Genomic DNA, 18,406 nt, shown 5'->3' with positions numbered 1-18,406 from the left:
GTTGCACAGCTAATAGCAAATGATTAACAACTGTAGCTGTACGTTTTATTTTTGCAAGTTATTAAAGGTACTCGCTAGCTAACGTTAATCGAGGAAGTTTATTAAAGAATGTTTTAAGTGAAAACGAATCTAAGATAGTTAATGCGAGGTTCGTTTTAGCAAGCTACGGATGATTTCTGATCGTTTATCAGATGGCTAGTATTAAATTACAGAAACGGTGCTTATTAAAATAACAAAAGCGAAGGTATAATCTATTTATTCTAGATCACAGATGGGATGGTGGTAATTGAAAGACATGATAATCTCGTTAATTTGGGGTTATGCTGAAATACGGCAAGGATACCTAGATTTACAGCTAGAATCGTATGCAAAGTATAAGCACTACCTCAACAAGCACAGTGGAGACGTGTAACATTATGAAAGGCGAGGAGGTTTTCCCCGAAAATATTCCACCTATGCTTTGTGTTTGTTACAAGTAATTTACGTCAGTGCCGTGAACCAGAGTTAAAGGGCTAATTTAAAAGGTAAGGCGAATGCATTAATTTAATGATTTGGTCTAGCGTGTTGGTGAGTTGCGTATATTTTATGTATATAACATATAGCATCCTAAAGTCTCAAACACTGAATTAATGATTTAGTATTAGTAATTACTTTAAAGCAATTAACAATTTATTGCCCTCTTTACTTCAGTTCACTCTTGTTAATGCATTTTTTCATCTGTTTGCAAAAATACAGCATTGATGCAGCGAGAGAGGATGACTCAATGGGAAGACTTGTTAATGATGATCATATCAACCCAAACTGCAAAATGAAACGAGTGATGGTGGAAGGAAAGCCCCATTTATGCCTCTTTGCGGTCAGAGACATACCACCTGGAGAAGAGGTCACATATAATTATGGAAATGGTGACTGGCCTTGGAGGAATGAGGTTAGAATGATATTTCACCATAGAAATAACCCCTCTAGCAATGACTGTGAGAAGATCAAAATTTGTGACAAATATTTGAGCAATGTGAATGATGGTGTCAGAGTGGATGTTACATTATGATCTGTATTCATGAAGGGGCTCAGTAGGAAATGGGTACTAAGTACTAGAAAATTAGGAGTGATCCAAATCCAAACTTTTGCAGTTCTACAAGTACAGGCTATTCAAAGATTTTTTAAAATTAAGTAATTTGACCTGGACCAGTATTTGGGAGACCCTGTGAAGAAAAGATCTATCATAAATATCCCTGCAGTGTCAAGCACGGAGTCAAGTCCTCATGGTATCTGATGTGAAATTTTTAAATCCTCACAAGATACTCTTCTTTTAGGTGCATAAGAGCAGCAAAAGCTCAGAGGGAAGAGCAGGCGGAGGTTCTACTCCTGCGCTGCTGTTGGACGCTGAGTCTGTGATGGTAAGCTGCTCTTAATTTTTACTTGGACTCCATGTGTTAATGGTGTTCTGGTTAATTTAATTGGTTTAAAAGGCAACTTGCTGCTTTTTGTCATCGTTGTTGTCTTTGTCTGCTACACCGTCTACCAGTTGTCTATCCCTCTGACAGATCTGAAGACAGACCATTCTTTTGTTTGTTGATCAAACTATTGCTCCCAATCTACCACTCAATTTGTCTTTCATTTAATCTACCGTAAAACTTCCAGTAATCGCCTAAGTGCTTATTTACTTCAACAACCAAATGCACCAGGTGCTTATTAGAGACAGGCAGTTACTGGAGATAGCTTGGCTCTTTCAAGCCAGCTGAAGTTGGACTTTGCAGTTTTCTCAATACTTCAAACATGACCCTGTAGATGTAAAATGCCAAAATTGTCCTGTAGAAAACCATATTCCTCTTGGCATGCTTGTCAAAACCAAGGGCATCCATTGAGCGCAGAAGGTAACTTGTGTTCTGTTTCAAGGTGTTGGAGGAAGCCTACACTCCGTCTTGGGAGCGGACAGATGAAATGTCTATTGCACACAGTACTGAACACCTTTCACAGCAGGCATCTGCACACACCACTCAGGTGAGGAGTCAGTTTTGTACGATCACTTTTGCTGCACAGTGTGTCACAAGTCCCCACATGGTATTGTGGCAGAGCTGGGAAAGAACTGCAGTTTGAGAATGGAAGCGTGTCCCCACAATGTCTTGACCAGTGTCCAGAAGAGTTAAAGGGTTCCCCTCCCCCCACTCTGTCCCCACAATGTTTCTGACATGAAATGTTTAATCACACGCTCTTCCTGTGTGTATTGTTGCTGGTAGGGTTAATACAATCGATAGCTTGACTCTTTCAAGATTATTCTGGATGTACAGCGTAAATTCATTCCGCAAGTGAGAAAAGGAAAGCTGAAAAAGAAGCAACCACAGTGGATGAATGTCGCTACGGAACGGTTTGAAACAAAAAAGGAAATTATTTAGAAAATACAAGTTGGAGAGCTCAGATAGTAATAAGATTGAATACAGTAATATGTGAGCTCAAGTTAAAAAAAATAAGGGAAGCTAAAAGGTGTTTTGAAAGACAGATTGCACTAGATGCAAAGAGCAACTCTAAACATTTTTTTCAATATTATGGTCAAAAAAGGATAGTTAAGGATGAAATAAGAGGTATAAAAAATAAGGATGGGGTTATGGTTTACGATAACAAAGCTATTGCTGATACACTAAACAGTTACTTTGTGGAGAGCTTCACTAGTGAAGTGTTTTTGCATATGCCTTCAGGTGCAGTCAGTTCTCAGAGACTTATAGAGGAAATTGATTTAAATGATGCAGAAGTACTAGATAAACTTCAAAAACTTAAAACAAATAAGGCAGCAGGCCCTGATTGAATATATCCAAGAGTTCTCAGAGAACTAGCAGAGGTGGTTTACAAGCCTCTGACAGTTATTTTTAAGCAATCCCTTAAAACTGGAGAAATACCAGATGACAGGTACTACACTGCCATGTTTCCAATCTACAAGAAGGGAGACCGGACTGAACCAGGGAATTATAGGCCTGTCATCTTAACTGGTATCGCATGAAAATACTGGAATCCATCATTAGGGATAATTTGGAATTATTCCTGGAACGAAATGGTATTCTAAATGATAGCCAACATGGTTTTCGCAGAGGGAGGTCGTGCTTAACAAACCTCCTGGACTTCTTTGAGGAAGCTACAGCATGTCTGGACTCAAACCAAGCTTATGATACTATCTATTTGGACTTTGAAAAGGCATTTGACAAAGTTCCGCACGAGAGACTCATATTGAAAATGAAATCTGCAGGAATTACAGGAGCTATCACTGAGTGGGTTCGAAGTTGGTTGTCTAATAGAAAGCAGACTGTAACTGTGGGAGGAATTGTATCAGAGCAGGGTCCTGTACGAAGTGGAGTCCCGCAGGGATCGGTGTTGGGGCCTTTGCATCAAGATCATTTATGTATATAAGAAATAGCAGAGTTTAGTAGTAAAATAGTAAAATTTGCAGATGACACAAAACTAGGGGGTCTAGCCAACAGTACAGAATCAACTAAGGTAATACAGGAAGACCTAAACAGCATCCAAAAGTGGGCAGATACCTGGCAGGTGACATTCAATTTAGATAAATGTAAAGTCTTGCATGTGGGAAATGAGAACCTTAGACAAGACTACTTCATGGGTGGAAAAAAACTAGAATGTGCTCAATTTGAAAAGGACGTGGGAGTAATGGTTGACCCAAGCTTAACAGGATCTAGGCAGCGTGCTGTAGCAGTAAAAAAGGCCAACAGGATGCTGGGATATATAGCCAAAAGTATTGAGTATAAATCTAAAGAGGTTATATTGAAATTATACAATGCCTTAGTCAGACCGCACCTGGAATACTGTGTGCAGTTCTGGGCACCGCACTATAAAGATATCGAAGCTCTAGAAAAGGTTCAAAGAAGGGCAACTAAATTAGTTCCTGGCATGAAATATAAAAGCTACGAGGAAAGACTCCAAGTTACTGAACCTATTTAGACTAAGCGAGAGGAGGCTTAGGGGTGATTTAATTGAGGTATTTAAATTTATAAAAGGAATCAATAAGGTTAACTATAATAGATAGGGTGAGTTCACTCTGTAAAACAAGAGGACATAAATGGAAACTAGTTGAGAGTAAGTTCTGCACTGATATAAGGAAATATTATTTTACACAAAGTTTATCAATACATGGAATAGGTTGCCAGGTCATGTAGTTGAGGCAGAGACCCTTGCTGTGTTCAAGTCTAGACTTGATGCAGTTTTGGATACTCTTTAATTAAGAAATGGCGAGCCTAGTTGGGCCGAATGGCCTGTTCTCGTCATCATATGTTATGTTCTAATACAATCGATAGCTTGACTCTTTCAAGCCAGCCAAAGTTGGTATAGTAGTGAAAGCGCATACGTTTTAAATTTCCCATTGCTTTTAAAAAGAATCAGGGTATCTTCCATGTACTGTTCATTGTAAACTTACAAACTTCTCCATAGATGGTAAGCATTTTAATTTTAGGTTGTACAATGACTGCTGTTTACCTTGTTTTAGGTGCAGAAAAGCAGTGGAGTCAGCAGTGAAAGCTCAGAGGGAAGACCAAGCAGAGCCTCTACTCCTGCGCTGCTTTTGGACGCTGAGTCTGTGATGGTAAGCTGCTCTTAATTTTTACTTGGACTCCATGTGTTAATGGTGTTCTGGTTAATTTAATTGGTTTAAAAGGCAACTTGCTGCTTTTTGTCATCGTTGTTGTCTTTGTCTGCTACACCGTCTACCAGTTGTCTATCCCTCTGACAGATCTGAAGACAGACCATTCTTTTGTTTGTTGATCAAACTATTGCTCCCAATCTACCACTCAATTTGTCTTTCATTTAATCTACCGTAAAACTTCCAGTAATCGCCTAAGTGCTTATTTACTTCAACAACCAAATGCACCAGGTGCTTATTAGAGACAGGCAGTTACTGGAGATAGCTTGGCTCTTTCAAGCCAGCTGAAGTTGGACTTTGCAGTTTTCTCAATACTTCAAACATGACCCTGTAGATGTAAAATGCCAAAATTGTCCTGTAGAAAACCATATTCCTCTTGGCATGCTTGTCAAAACCAAGGGCATCCATTGAGCGCAGAAGGTAACTTGTGTTCTGTTTCAAGGTGTTGGAGGAAGCCTACACTCCGTCTTGGGAGCGGACAGATGAAATGTCTATTGCACACAGTACTGAACACCTTTCACAGCAGGCATCTGCACACACCACTCAGGTGAGGAGTCAGTTTTGTACGATCACTTTTGCTGCACAGTGTGTCACAAGTCCCCACATGGTATTGTGGCAGAGCTGGGAAAGAACTGCAGTTTGAGAATGGAAGCGTGTCCCCACAATGTCTTGACCAGTGTCCAGAAGAGTTAAAGGGTTCCCCTCCCCCCACTCTGTCCCCACAATGTTTCTGACATGAAATGTTTAATCACACGCTCTTCCTGTGTGTATTGTTGCTGGTAGGGTTAATACAATCGATAGCTTGACTCTTTCAAGATTATTCTGGATGTACAGCGTAAATTCATTCCGCAAGTGAGAAAAGGAAAGCTGAAAAAGAAGCAACCACAGTGGATGAATGTCGCTACGGAACGGTTTGAAACAAAAAAGGAAATTATTTAGAAAATACAAGTTGGAGAGCTCAGATAGTAATAAGATTGAATACAGTAATATGTGAGCTCAAGTTAAAAAAAATAAGGGAAGCTAAAAGGTGTTTTGAAAGACAGATTGCACTAGATGCAAAGAGCAACTCTAAACATTTTTTTCAATATTATGGTCAAAAAAGGATAGTTAAGGATGAAATAAGAGGTATAAAAAATAAGGATGGGGTTATGGTTTACGATAACAAAGCTATTGCTGATACACTAAACAGTTACTTTGTGGAGAGCTTCACTAGTGAAGTGTTTTTGCATATGCCTTCAGGTGCAGTCAGTTCTCAGAGACTTATAGAGGAAATTGATTTAAATGATGCAGAAGTACTAGATAAACTTCAAAAACTTAAAACAAATAAGGCAGCAGGCCCTGATTGAATATATCCAAGAGTTCTCAGAGAACTAGCAGAGGTGGTTTACAAGCCTCTGACAGTTATTTTTAAGCAATCCCTTAAAACTGGAGAAATACCAGATGACAGGTACTACACTGCCATGTTTCCAATCTACAAGAAGGGAGACCGGACTGAACCAGGGAATTATAGGCCTGTCATCTTAACTGGTATCGCATGAAAATACTGGAATCCATCATTAGGGATAATTTGGAATTATTCCTGGAACGAAATGGTATTCTAAATGATAGCCAACATGGTTTTCGCAGAGGGAGGTCGTGCTTAACAAACCTCCTGGACTTCTTTGAGGAAGCTACAGCATGTCTGGACTCAAACCAAGCTTATGATACTATCTATTTGGACTTTGAAAAGGCATTTGACAAAGTTCCGCACGAGAGACTCATATTGAAAATGAAATCTGCAGGAATTACAGGAGCTATCACTGAGTGGGTTCGAAGTTGGTTGTCTAATAGAAAGCAGACTGTAACTGTGGGAGGAATTGTATCAGAGCAGGGTCCTGTACGAAGTGGAGTCCCGCAGGGATCGGTGTTGGGGCCTTTGCATCAAGATCATTTATGTATATAAGAAATAGCAGAGTTTAGTAGTAAAATAGTAAAATTTGCAGATGACACAAAACTAGGGGGTCTAGCCAACAGTACAGAATCAACTAAGGTAATACAGGAAGACCTAAACAGCATCCAAAAGTGGGCAGATACCTGGCAGGTGACATTCAATTTAGATAAATGTAAAGTCTTGCATGTGGGAAATGAGAACCTTAGACAAGACTACTTCATGGGTGGAAAAAAACTAGAATGTGCTCAATTTGAAAAGGACGTGGGAGTAATGGTTGACCCAAGCTTAACAGGATCTAGGCAGCGTGCTGTAGCAGTAAAAAAGGCCAACAGGATGCTGGGATATATAGCCAAAAGTATTGAGTATAAATCTAAAGAGGTTATATTGAAATTATACAATGCCTTAGTCAGACCGCACCTGGAATACTGTGTGCAGTTCTGGGCACCGCACTATAAAGATATCGAAGCTCTAGAAAAGGTTCAAAGAAGGGCAACTAAATTAGTTCCTGGCATGAAATATAAAAGCTACGAGGAAAGACTCCAAGTTACTGAACCTATTTAGACTAAGCGAGAGGAGGCTTAGGGGTGATTTAATTGAGGTATTTAAATTTATAAAAGGAATCAATAAGGTTAACTATAATAGATAGGGTGAGTTCACTCTGTAAAACAAGAGGACATAAATGGAAACTAGTTGAGAGTAAGTTCTGCACTGATATAAGGAAATATTATTTTACACAAAGTTTATCAATACATGGAATAGGTTGCCAGGTCATGTAGTTGAGGCAGAGACCCTTGCTGTGTTCAAGTCTAGACTTGATGCAGTTTTGGATACTCTTTAATTAAGAAATGGCGAGCCTAGTTGGGCCGAATGGCCTGTTCTCGTCATCATATGTTATGTTCTAATACAATCGATAGCTTGACTCTTTCAAGCCAGCCAAAGTTGGTATAGTAGTGAAAGCGCATACGTTTTAAATTTCCCATTGCTTTTAAAAAGAATCAGGGTATCTTCCATGTACTGTTCATTGTAAACTTACAAACTTCTCCATAGATGGTAAGCATTTTAATTTTAGGTTGTACAATGACTGCTGTTTACCTTGTTTTAGGTGCAGAAAAGCAGTGGAGTCAGCAGTGAAAGCTCAGAGGGAAGACCAAGCAGAGCCTCTACTCCTGCGCTGCTTTTGGACGCTGAGTCTGTGATGGTAAGCTGCTCTTAATTTTTACTTGGACTCCATGTGTTAATGGTGTTCTGGTTAATTTAATTGGTTTAAAAGGCAACTTGCTGCTTTTTGTCATCGTTGTTGTCTTTGTCTGCTACACCGTCTACCAGTTGTCTATCCCTCTGACAGATCTGAAGACAGACCATTCTTTTGTTTGTTGATCAAACTATTGCTCCCAATCTACCACTCAATTTGTCTTTCATTTAATCTACCGTAAAACTTCCAGTAATCGCCTAAGTGCTTATTTACTTCAACAACCAAATGCACCAGGTGCTTATTAGAGACAGGCAGTTACTGGAGATAGCTTGGCTCTTTCAAGCCAGCTGAAGTTGGACTTTGCAGTTTTCTCAATACTTCAAACATGACCCTGTAGATGTAAAATGCCAAAATTGTCCTGTAGAAAACCATATTCCTCTTGGCATGCTTGTCAAAACCAAGGGCATCCATTGAGCGCAGAAGGTAACTTGTGTTCTGTTTCAAGGTGTTGGAGGAAGCCTACACTCCGTCTTGGGAGCGGACAGATGAAATGTCTATTGCACACAGTACTGAACACCTTTCACAGCAGGCATCTGCACACACCACTCAGGTGAGGAGTCAGTTTTGTACGATCACTTTTGCTGCACAGTGTGTCACAAGTCCCCACATGGTATTGTGGCAGAGCTGGGAAAGAACTGCAGTTTGAGAATGGAAGCGTGTCCCCACAATGTCTTGACCAGTGTCCAGAAGAGTTAAAGGGTTCCCCTCCCCCCACTCTGTCCCCACAATGTTTCTGACATGAAATGTTTAATCACACGCTCTTCCTGTGTGTATTGTTGCTGGTAGGGTTAATACAATCGATAGCTTGACTCTTTCAAGATTATTCTGGATGTACAGCGTAAATTCATTCCGCAAGTGAGAAAAGGAAAGCTGAAAAAGAAGCAACCACAGTGGATGAATGTCGCTACGGAACGGTTTGAAACAAAAAAGGAAATTATTTAGAAAATACAAGTTGGAGAGCTCAGATAGTAATAAGATTGAATACAGTAATATGTGAGCTCAAGTTAAAAAAAATAAGGGAAGCTAAAAGGTGTTTTGAAAGACAGATTGCACTAGATGCAAAGAGCAACTCTAAACATTTTTTTCAATATTATGGTCAAAAAAGGATAGTTAAGGATGAAATAAGAGGTATAAAAAATAAGGATGGGGTTATGGTTTACGATAACAAAGCTATTGCTGATACACTAAACAGTTACTTTGTGGAGAGCTTCACTAGTGAAGTGTTTTTGCATATGCCTTCAGGTGCAGTCAGTTCTCAGAGACTTATAGAGGAAATTGATTTAAATGATGCAGAAGTACTAGATAAACTTCAAAAACTTAAAACAAATAAGGCAGCAGGCCCTGATTGAATATATCCAAGAGTTCTCAGAGAACTAGCAGAGGTGGTTTACAAGCCTCTGACAGTTATTTTTAAGCAATCCCTTAAAACTGGAGAAATACCAGATGACAGGTACTACACTGCCATGTTTCCAATCTACAAGAAGGGAGACCGGACTGAACCAGGGAATTATAGGCCTGTCATCTTAACTGGTATCGCATGAAAATACTGGAATCCATCATTAGGGATAATTTGGAATTATTCCTGGAACGAAATGGTATTCTAAATGATAGCCAACATGGTTTTCGCAGAGGGAGGTCGTGCTTAACAAACCTCCTGGACTTCTTTGAGGAAGCTACAGCATGTCTGGACTCAAACCAAGCTTATGATACTATCTATTTGGACTTTGAAAAGGCATTTGACAAAGTTCCGCACGAGAGACTCATATTGAAAATGAAATCTGCAGGAATTACAGGAGCTATCACTGAGTGGGTTCGAAGTTGGTTGTCTAATAGAAAGCAGACTGTAACTGTGGGAGGAATTGTATCAGAGCAGGGTCCTGTACGAAGTGGAGTCCCGCAGGGATCGGTGTTGGGGCCTTTGCATCAAGATCATTTATGTATATAAGAAATAGCAGAGTTTAGTAGTAAAATAGTAAAATTTGCAGATGACACAAAACTAGGGGGTCTAGCCAACAGTACAGAATCAACTAAGGTAATACAGGAAGACCTAAACAGCATCCAAAAGTGGGCAGATACCTGGCAGGTGACATTCAATTTAGATAAATGTAAAGTCTTGCATGTGGGAAATGAGAACCTTAGACAAGACTACTTCATGGGTGGAAAAAAACTAGAATGTGCTCAATTTGAAAAGGACGTGGGAGTAATGGTTGACCCAAGCTTAACAGGATCTAGGCAGCGTGCTGTAGCAGTAAAAAAGGCCAACAGGATGCTGGGATATATAGCCAAAAGTATTGAGTATAAATCTAAAGAGGTTATATTGAAATTATACAATGCCTTAGTCAGACCGCACCTGGAATACTGTGTGCAGTTCTGGGCACCGCACTATAAAGATATCGAAGCTCTAGAAAAGGTTCAAAGAAGGGCAACTAAATTAGTTCCTGGCATGAAATATAAAAGCTACGAGGAAAGACTCCAAGTTACTGAACCTATTTAGACTAAGCGAGAGGAGGCTTAGGGGTGATTTAATTGAGGTATTTAAATTTATAAAAGGAATCAATAAGGTTAACTATAATAGATAGGGTGAGTTCACTCTGTAAAACAAGAGGACATAAATGGAAACTAGTTGAGAGTAAGTTCTGCACTGATATAAGGAAATATTATTTTACACAAAGTTTATCAATACATGGAATAGGTTGCCAGGTCATGTAGTTGAGGCAGAGACCCTTGCTGTGTTCAAGTCTAGACTTGATGCAGTTTTGGATACTCTTTAATTAAGAAATGGCGAGCCTAGTTGGGCCGAATGGCCTGTTCTCGTCATCATATGTTATGTTCTAATACAATCGATAGCTTGACTCTTTCAAGCCAGCCAAAGTTGGTATAGTAGTGAAAGCGCATACGTTTTAAATTTCCCATTGCTTTTAAAAAGAATCAGGGTATCTTCCATGTACTGTTCATTGTAAACTTACAAACTTCTCCATAGATGGTAAGCATTTTAATTTTAGGTTGTACAATGACTGCTGTTTACCTTGTTTTAGGTGCAGAAAAGCAGTGGAGTCAGCAGTGAAAGCTCAGAGGGAAGACCAAGCAGAGCCTCTACTCCTGCGCTGCTTTTGGACGCTGTGTCTGTGATGGTAAGCTGCTCTTAATTTTTATATGGACTCCATGTGTTAATGGTGTTCTGGTTAATTTAATTGGTTTAAAAGGCAACTTGCTGCTTTTTGTCATCGTTGTTGTCTTTGTCTGCTACACCGTCTACCAGTTGTCTATCCCTCTGACAGATCTGAAGACAGACCATTCTTTTGTTTGTTGATCAAACTATTGCTCCCAATCTACCACTCAATTTGTCTTTCATTTAATCTACCGTAAAACTTCCAGTAATCGCCTAAGTGCTTATTTACTTCAACAACCAAATGCACCAGGTGCTTATTAGAGACAGGCAGTTACTGGAGATAGCTTGGCTCTTTCAAGCCAGCTGAAGTTGGACTTTGCAGTTTTCTCAATACTTCAAACATGACCCTGTAGATGTAAAATGCCAAAATTGTCCTGTAGAAAACCATATTCCTCTTGGCATGCTTGTCAAAACCAAGGGCATCCATTGAGCGCAGAAGGTAACTTGTGTTCTGTTTCAAGGTGTTGGAGGAAGCCTACACTCCGTCTTGGGAGCGGACAGATGAAATGTCTATTGCACACAGTACTGAACACCTTTCACAGCAGGCATCTGCACACACCACTCAGGTGAGGAGTCAGTTTTGTACGATCACTTTTGCTGCACAGTGTGTCACAAGTCCCCACATGGTATTGTGGCAGAGCTGGGAAAGAACTGCAGTTTGAAAATGGAAGCGTGTCCCCCACTTAGGTGGAGTCACTTTTTTTTGATCAGTTTGTCCCCATGCCGTATTGTGGAGTATTACAGACACCTCCAGGTATCTTACTCTTGTAATCTAGCCCCTTTTATATCGGTGCTGTCTGTTGCACCCAGTCGCACACAAAATTTTCAAAATTCGTTTGGACACAATCGAATGCCCCATCCCCAGCTTGTTGTAGTATAGTTAAAATCTATGCTACGATGATGAAACCAGTGTTTTTCATTACATTTATGGTCTACAGTTTGGTGAACTGAATGACATTTTACCTTGGATTGCTCTTTACTGACTGATTGGAACTTTTTGTAGGTGCAAGAAAACAGGATTTCAGTCTCTGATTCACTTAGCTTTGAAAAGGAAGAAAGAGTGCGTTCTACCGTTCCAAAATTACTTGGAACTGAAAGTGTCATTGTAAGTTACATTTTCATAATTTCATATAATATAATTGCTGATTCTATTTCAGATTAGTTATTAAATACTTGTTGTTTGTGTTTGTATAGCATGATGAGACCATACTTGCTGTCCGTGATGACCGCTCCATCAGTAGCATTGAAAACAGTGAGGATGAATATGTACCCGACTCTGCAGATGAGAGTAGTTCAGATGACAGTACCTGCACCCATGAGAGATCACGTAAGGAAAAAAAAGCACTTAAGAAAAACAGATTTAACAAAGTCATGGAAAAGTCCCGTTTCCCTGATCTTGTCAGTGAGAGCAGCAGTGCTAAAGAATCCCAAAAATCTGAAGTACCTGACGAATGCAAATTGCTTTCTGTCCCAACAGTTTCTAAAACACCAAATGGTAATCGAGTGTATAAGAAACAGTATTGTGTGTTCTGCAGTAAGTCTTTATTAAAAATAGCCAGGCATCTGGAACAAGTCCATAGCAATCAACCTGAAGTTGCAAAAGCTCTACTGTTTCCAAAAGGGTCAAGAGAGAGGAAGATTCAGCTAGAACGTCTCAGAAACCGAGGAAATTTTTTACATAATGTTAATGTTTTGCACAGTGGAAGTGGAGAACTTGTTCCGTACAGGAAACCCCGCAACAAATCAGATTCCACAGACTTCATGCATTGCAGCAGTTGTCAAGGCTACTTCTCAAGAAAGTTTTTGTGGCGTCACATTAAACGATGTAGACTAAAACCACACAAAAATTCCACACCCACTCCAGGAAGGAACAGAGTACAGTCCATGTGTGCTTTTTCAGGTCCTGTGCCTCATGGTGTTGGCTCTGGACTGTGGAAGCTGTTGAGTGTCATGACTCAAGATGAGGTCCTACAGGCAATTAAAACTGACACTTACATTATGAAGTTGGGAGAGCATTTTTACAATAAGGTGGGCTCAGATACTAGCAAACATGAGTATATCCGTCAGAAACTGAGAGAAGTTGGAAGATTGCTGCTCCAAGCCAGGAAACATACTCCATTGTGCAAAATGGAAGATTTTATTGACCCATCAAACTTCATGCACATTGTAACTGCTGTTAAGATGGTTAGTGGTTATGATGAGGATAAATGCACATTCCAGACTCCATCCCTTGCAATGAAGCTTGGCCATAGTTTACAGAAGATTGCCAGCCTAGTGGCATTTCAGGCAATGATTGATGGTGACAGTGGGAAGGCAGAAAAAACACGCAACTTCAAAGAGATGTACCAATCAAGGTGGAGTGAACTTGTATCAGCAAATGCACTCAAAACTCTGCGAGAGGAAAAATGGAATGTCCCTCAGGTTCTTCCCTTCACCGAAGATGTGAAAAAGATCCATTTATATTTAGACAAAAAACAAGAACAACACTATCTCAGCCTATCAACAGAGGCGTCTTCTAAGAACTGGACAGCTCTTGCAAAGGTTCTCCTCACGCAGATCATTCTTTTTAATCGAAGACGAGAGGGTGAAGTTTCAAAGATGCTCCTGTCTTCATTTGTTTCAAAAGTGACGGAGGGTCTGCATGAAGATATTGCTTTGGCACTTTCAGAGCTTGAAAAACAACTGTGCCATTACTTCACTCGAATTGAAATAAGAGGAAAGAGAGGGAGGAAGGTCCCAATCCTTTTAACTCCAGCAATGCAGAAAGGAATGGAGCTTCTCAAACAAAAAAGGGAAGCTTGTGAAGTCCCTCCAGAAAACGTCTACATGTTTGCAAGGCCAAATGCACTGTCACACTATAGAGGATCTGACTGTCTCCGGGTGTTTGCAAAGGAATGTGGAGCAAAAAATCCCAAAGCATTGTCATCGACAAAGCTTCGCAAACATGTTGCAACGCTTTCAAAGGTTCTTAATTTAAATGACACCGAACTGGATCAGTTAGCTGACTTTTTAGGGCATGATATAAGAGTACACAGAGAATACTATCGACTTCCAGAAGGTACACTTCAGCTAGCTAAAATAAGTAAAATATTGATGGCTCTAGAGACAGGAAGGCTTGGAGAATTCAAAGGAAAGAACCTGGAGGATATTGACATTGATCCTCATGGTAATTTAAATTTCATTACAGTAATAAAAGTAATGAGGCAGATTGATGACTTAAAATATTAACAAATTTTAATTATGTTTTAAAGAAAAACTTCACGTTCATGATTATGGTTCAGGAAGTGAGGGTGAGTCAGGTGAAGAGCGAGCGGAAGAGGAAGGTGAACGTTTCCCACACTATAACTACATTCAAAGACTGAACACTTCAAAATTAAAATTTCACTTTAAATGTCTTGTTTTTGTGATTTCAAAATGTTAATGTTTTTATCTTGTTAAAAGCAGAATGCAGACCCCCACCACAGCAAGACTCAGCCGTAATCAATGTGTCCTCCCTTCCTGAAGGTAAAAAAAACCCCACATGTATTCAACTTCTGTGCGCAGGTGCCAGACAGACAAAAATCATCCATAAAAGGTGTAGAATAGTGTGTATGGTGGCTATAATGCTCCCATAAAGATGCTTATTTTCAAAGGTGATGATTATCCGTTGTAAACCTGTACACACACATTTGATCACATAAATTGTGTTTGGTATAGAGTAGGACATATGTCGGACTTTTGTAAGATTTGCCAATTACATGGTGGTTAAATATGTGGCACTTAAGTGAAGTTCTATTTGACATGAATTCATCTTTTGTTTCACCACTGGGTATATCTTAAATTTTTTCAAGCATACAAAAGCTTTATTTTTCCTTTATATTTCACTTTAAATGTCTAATTTTTGTGGTTTACGAGCGTTAGTTTTTATTTTGTTAAAAGCAGAATGTGGACCCCGACCACAGCAAGACTCAGCTGTAACCAGTGTGTCCTCCAGTTCTGAAGGTAAAAAGATAAAGCACTTTTCCAACTACTGTGCACAGGTGCCAGACAGACAAAAATCAACCATGAAAGATATAGTGTACAGTGGAGAAAATAATTATTTGATCCCCTGCTGATTTTGTAAGTTTGCCCACTTATAAAGAAATGAACGGTCTCTAATTTTTGTGGTAGGTTTATTTTAATGGACAGAGGTATAATATAAACAAAGAACCCAGAAAAAACACATTATATAAAGGTTATAAATTGATTAGCATTTGATCGAGTGAAATAAGTATTTGATCCCCTACCACCCAGCCAGAATTCTGGCTCCCACAGATTGGTTATGTGCCCATATGGCGCACAGATTAGTCCTGTCACTTTAAGAAACTACTCCTAATCTCAACTCTTTATGTGTATAAAACACACCTGTCCATAGAATCAATTTCTTCCATTGCAATCTCTCCACCACCATGGGTAAGACCAAATTGAAATTGATTGAAATCCTGCAGTGCCCGCAAGGTCCCCCTGCTCAAGAAGGCACATGTACAGGCCCGTCTGAAGTTTGCCAGTGAACATCTAAATGATTCAGAGAAGGCTTGGGAGAAAGTGCTGTGGTCAGATGAGACCAAAATCGAGCTCTTTGGCATCAACTCGACTCGCCGTGTTTAGAGGAAGAGAAATGCTGAGTATGATGAGTATATCACCAAACCTGGTGACCAACTACAAGAAACGTCTTATCGCTGTGCTTGCCAACAAGGGTTTCTCCACCAAGTACTAAGTTATGTTTTGCTTGGGTATCAAATACTTATTTCACTCAATGACATGTAAATCAATTTGTAACTTTTATGTAATGTGTTTTTTTTCTGGCTTTTTGGTTGATATTCTGTCTCTCTCCATTAATATGAACCTACCGTACAAATTAGAGAACGTTCATTTCTTTAAGTGAGCAAACTTACAAAATCGGCAGGGGATCAAATAATTATTTTCCCCACTGTATATGGTGGCTATAATGCTCCCATAAAGATGCTTATTTTTAAAGGTGATGATTTTTCCAAAGTAAGCCTGTCCACAAACACATTTGATCATGTAGATTGTTTGGTGTAGAGCAGGAGATGACACATCTGATTTTGTAAGATTTGCCAGTTACAGGGTGGTTAAATGTGTGGCACTTAACCCTTTTAACCCTATCATCTTTCCATAGCCATATACTATTCTTATTCAGAACTAATTTGTCTAAATGAAAATTATCATTGGTCATGGTCCTGGTCCTGTCATGAGAAATTTGATATGCCCTTGGATTTTCTAGGAGGTGAAATTGTTCTAGTTTGTTGAAGAAAAAATGTTTTCTAAAACATACATTCAAAAATATGTCTTAGTTTAGGTATCATCAGATTTCGCTAGTGGTTGCATACAAAACACAGATACCGGAATTTGTTAGTTAACCAGTGTTCTTCCTGCAAGGTAACTGTTCCATTCTGCATAATTGTATACTACTCATCTCTACTATGATGTATGCTACATCTACTTGGTAGTACGTGCTTCCAGGCATACTAGAATATGCAGTGCTTATTGAGCTCCTCACACACTGCCCATACAAACACCAACAACAAGCGGTGTTGCATCAGTGCGCCGGCCGTCTCTTGTTTGGTGTCTGTGGGTTAATATTTTTGAGTTTGACATATTTAATCAGCGTTTGCTGGAGTTGTGGAAAGTTCTACTGATGCGATCTGATCTGTATGTTTTGGCTGTTGCCATATGGTTTGCCATTCTTTCTGCAATGGCCTAATATAACCAGATAAGTCAGCCGAGGACCAAATTCTCATTTGCCTGGGACATCAAAGTGGGCAGGGAAGGAAGGGATTGTGTGGCCAATCAAATGTTTGTGTATGGTCAGGTGGCTAAATGTAGAGTGCCAGTTTGGGCCAGGAAACCTGGGTTAATACTTTCAATAAATGCCATTGGGAACTTTAATGACCACAGTTAGACTTTCTACAGTGCAGCTGTTGGACATTATACATTCACATTACAAAAAAGGGGTATATCTTTGCATAACATTATGAATAACCTTCTTGCTAGTGTGTGCATAAGCCCCCCCTCCCCTGAGTAGTTTTAGTCAATCTGGTTCTAAGGGTTAAGTGAAGTTCAATCTGTCTGTCTGTACATACTGTGATTCACTTACGTTACCTGATATTAATTCGTCTTCTGTGTCCCCACTGATTAGTTCTACACCATTATTGTGTGAATCGCATGACCTTTTATTTTGTTGGCCTCATCCTGCTGATGACCGCTTACCTGCTTAGCAGAGATGTTTTTCTTTATAATATCCTTTGGGATCAAAACGTTAATCTTGGTGGTGAAAGTTTAAAAAAAAAAAAAAAAAAACTTCATGGGAGCATTATAGTGATGCATAGTCTGTCTTTTATATATTGTCAAGCATATGAACCTTTCTTTGCAAATCCAGCTTAACTGTAAAAAGTAATAGTCTTTTTTGTTTGTTTTCCCTCAAATATTTATATACATTTAGGACGAAAGGCGGTGAAAAAGAAAAAATGGGAAGACACTGAGGTTAAAGCAGTTGAAAAACACCTGGGAAAGTTCATTAGAACTCAAAAAGTGCCAGGAAAGTGGGACTGTGAGGCGTGCATCTGTGCGGAGCCCCATGCTCTGAGAGACAGAGACTGGTTCTCGGTTAAGTTTTTTGTAAAGAACCGGATCGCTGCTCTAAAGAGGAAACTTTAAACTGTTATTACAGTATTTCTTTAAATGTTGTTCTGTTAAATTTGTTGAATTACTAATTTTCAAAATGTCATGCAGAACCTTTGTGTAGGCTTGGCATGCTCATTCAGACAACTACCTCATTTTGATTAAAAAAAGAATAACTCATTCACTCTTTATTTGATCAACTGTGGATCAATGTACAGAGACAGACTGGTTCTCAGTTTTTCATAAAGAACCGGATCACTGCAATTTTTTTTTCAGCTGTTATTACAGTATTTCTTTAAGTGTTCTTTTAAATTTGTGGAACTACTCATTGTCAAAATGTCATGCAGAACCTTTGAACGAGCTTGCTGAAAGTCTACACCTACCTTATTTTGGTAAATACAGCATGTGTTGACGACTTGGGCTGCTGATGAATTTGTACAATGGTGTGCATCCATACAGTGTTTAAAAATTCAATTAAACTAAATTTAATTTATACCAATTTGTTGTTCTAAATTTGTCCCCACGTAGTAAGCATGTCCTTACAATATAAACAAACCTGAAAAATGTGTGTGTGTGTTTACGAGTCCTTACGTTGTACCTGTACGTACAATATAATCAAAACCTGAAAAATATGTGTGTGTGTTTACGAGTCCTTACGTTGTTCCTGTACCTACAATATAATCAAAACCTGAAAAATATGTGTGTGTGTTTACGAGTCCTTACGTTGTACCTGTACCTACAATATAATCAAAACCT

The 18,406-nt window shown here is 39.3% G+C and overlaps 1 protein-coding gene across 1 annotated transcript; it reads left to right on the top strand.

The window, feature by feature from the left end:
* Window positions 1–638: 638 nt before the first annotated feature.
* LOC118793909 lies at window positions 639–17,686 on the top strand. Its single transcript, XM_036552033.1, has 14 exons — window positions 639–928; window positions 1,314–1,397; window positions 1,897–2,001; window positions 4,487–4,582; window positions 5,082–5,186; window positions 7,672–7,767; window positions 8,267–8,371; window positions 10,857–10,952; window positions 11,452–11,556; window positions 11,994–12,095; window positions 12,185–12,317; window positions 14,432–14,494; window positions 14,912–14,971; window positions 17,472–17,686. Exons 1-14 carry the CDS (start codon window positions 704–706, stop codon window positions 17,684–17,686), a joined length of 1,590 nt encoding a protein of 529 aa, XP_036407926.1. The 5' UTR covers window positions 639–703.
* Window positions 17,687–18,406: the final 720 nt, after the last annotated feature.

The sequence above is a fragment of the Megalops cyprinoides genome, chromosome 1 (genome assembly GCF_013368585.1).
Source record: "Megalops cyprinoides isolate fMegCyp1 chromosome 1, fMegCyp1.pri, whole genome shotgun sequence".
NCBI lineage: Eukaryota > Metazoa > Chordata > Actinopteri > Elopiformes > Megalopidae > Megalops > Megalops cyprinoides.
This window is presented reverse-complemented; position numbering and strand designations above follow the sequence as displayed.

What these genes read in the sequence shown, in the direction of transcription:
- LOC118793909 (XM_036552033.1), top strand. Translation starts at nt 704, where the DNA reads ATGCATTTTTTCATCTGTTTGCAAAAATACAGCATTGATGCAGCGAGA. An exon ending in CATCTGCACACACCACTCAG is followed by an intron (nt 8,372 to 10,856) that starts GTGAGGAGTCAG and finishes ACCTTGTTTTAG; the next exon opens with GTGCAGAAAAGCAGTGGAGT. An exon ending in TTGGAACTGAAAGTGTCATT is followed by an intron (nt 12,096 to 12,184) that starts GTAAGTTACATT and finishes GTGTTTGTATAG; the next exon opens with CATGATGAGACCATACTTGC.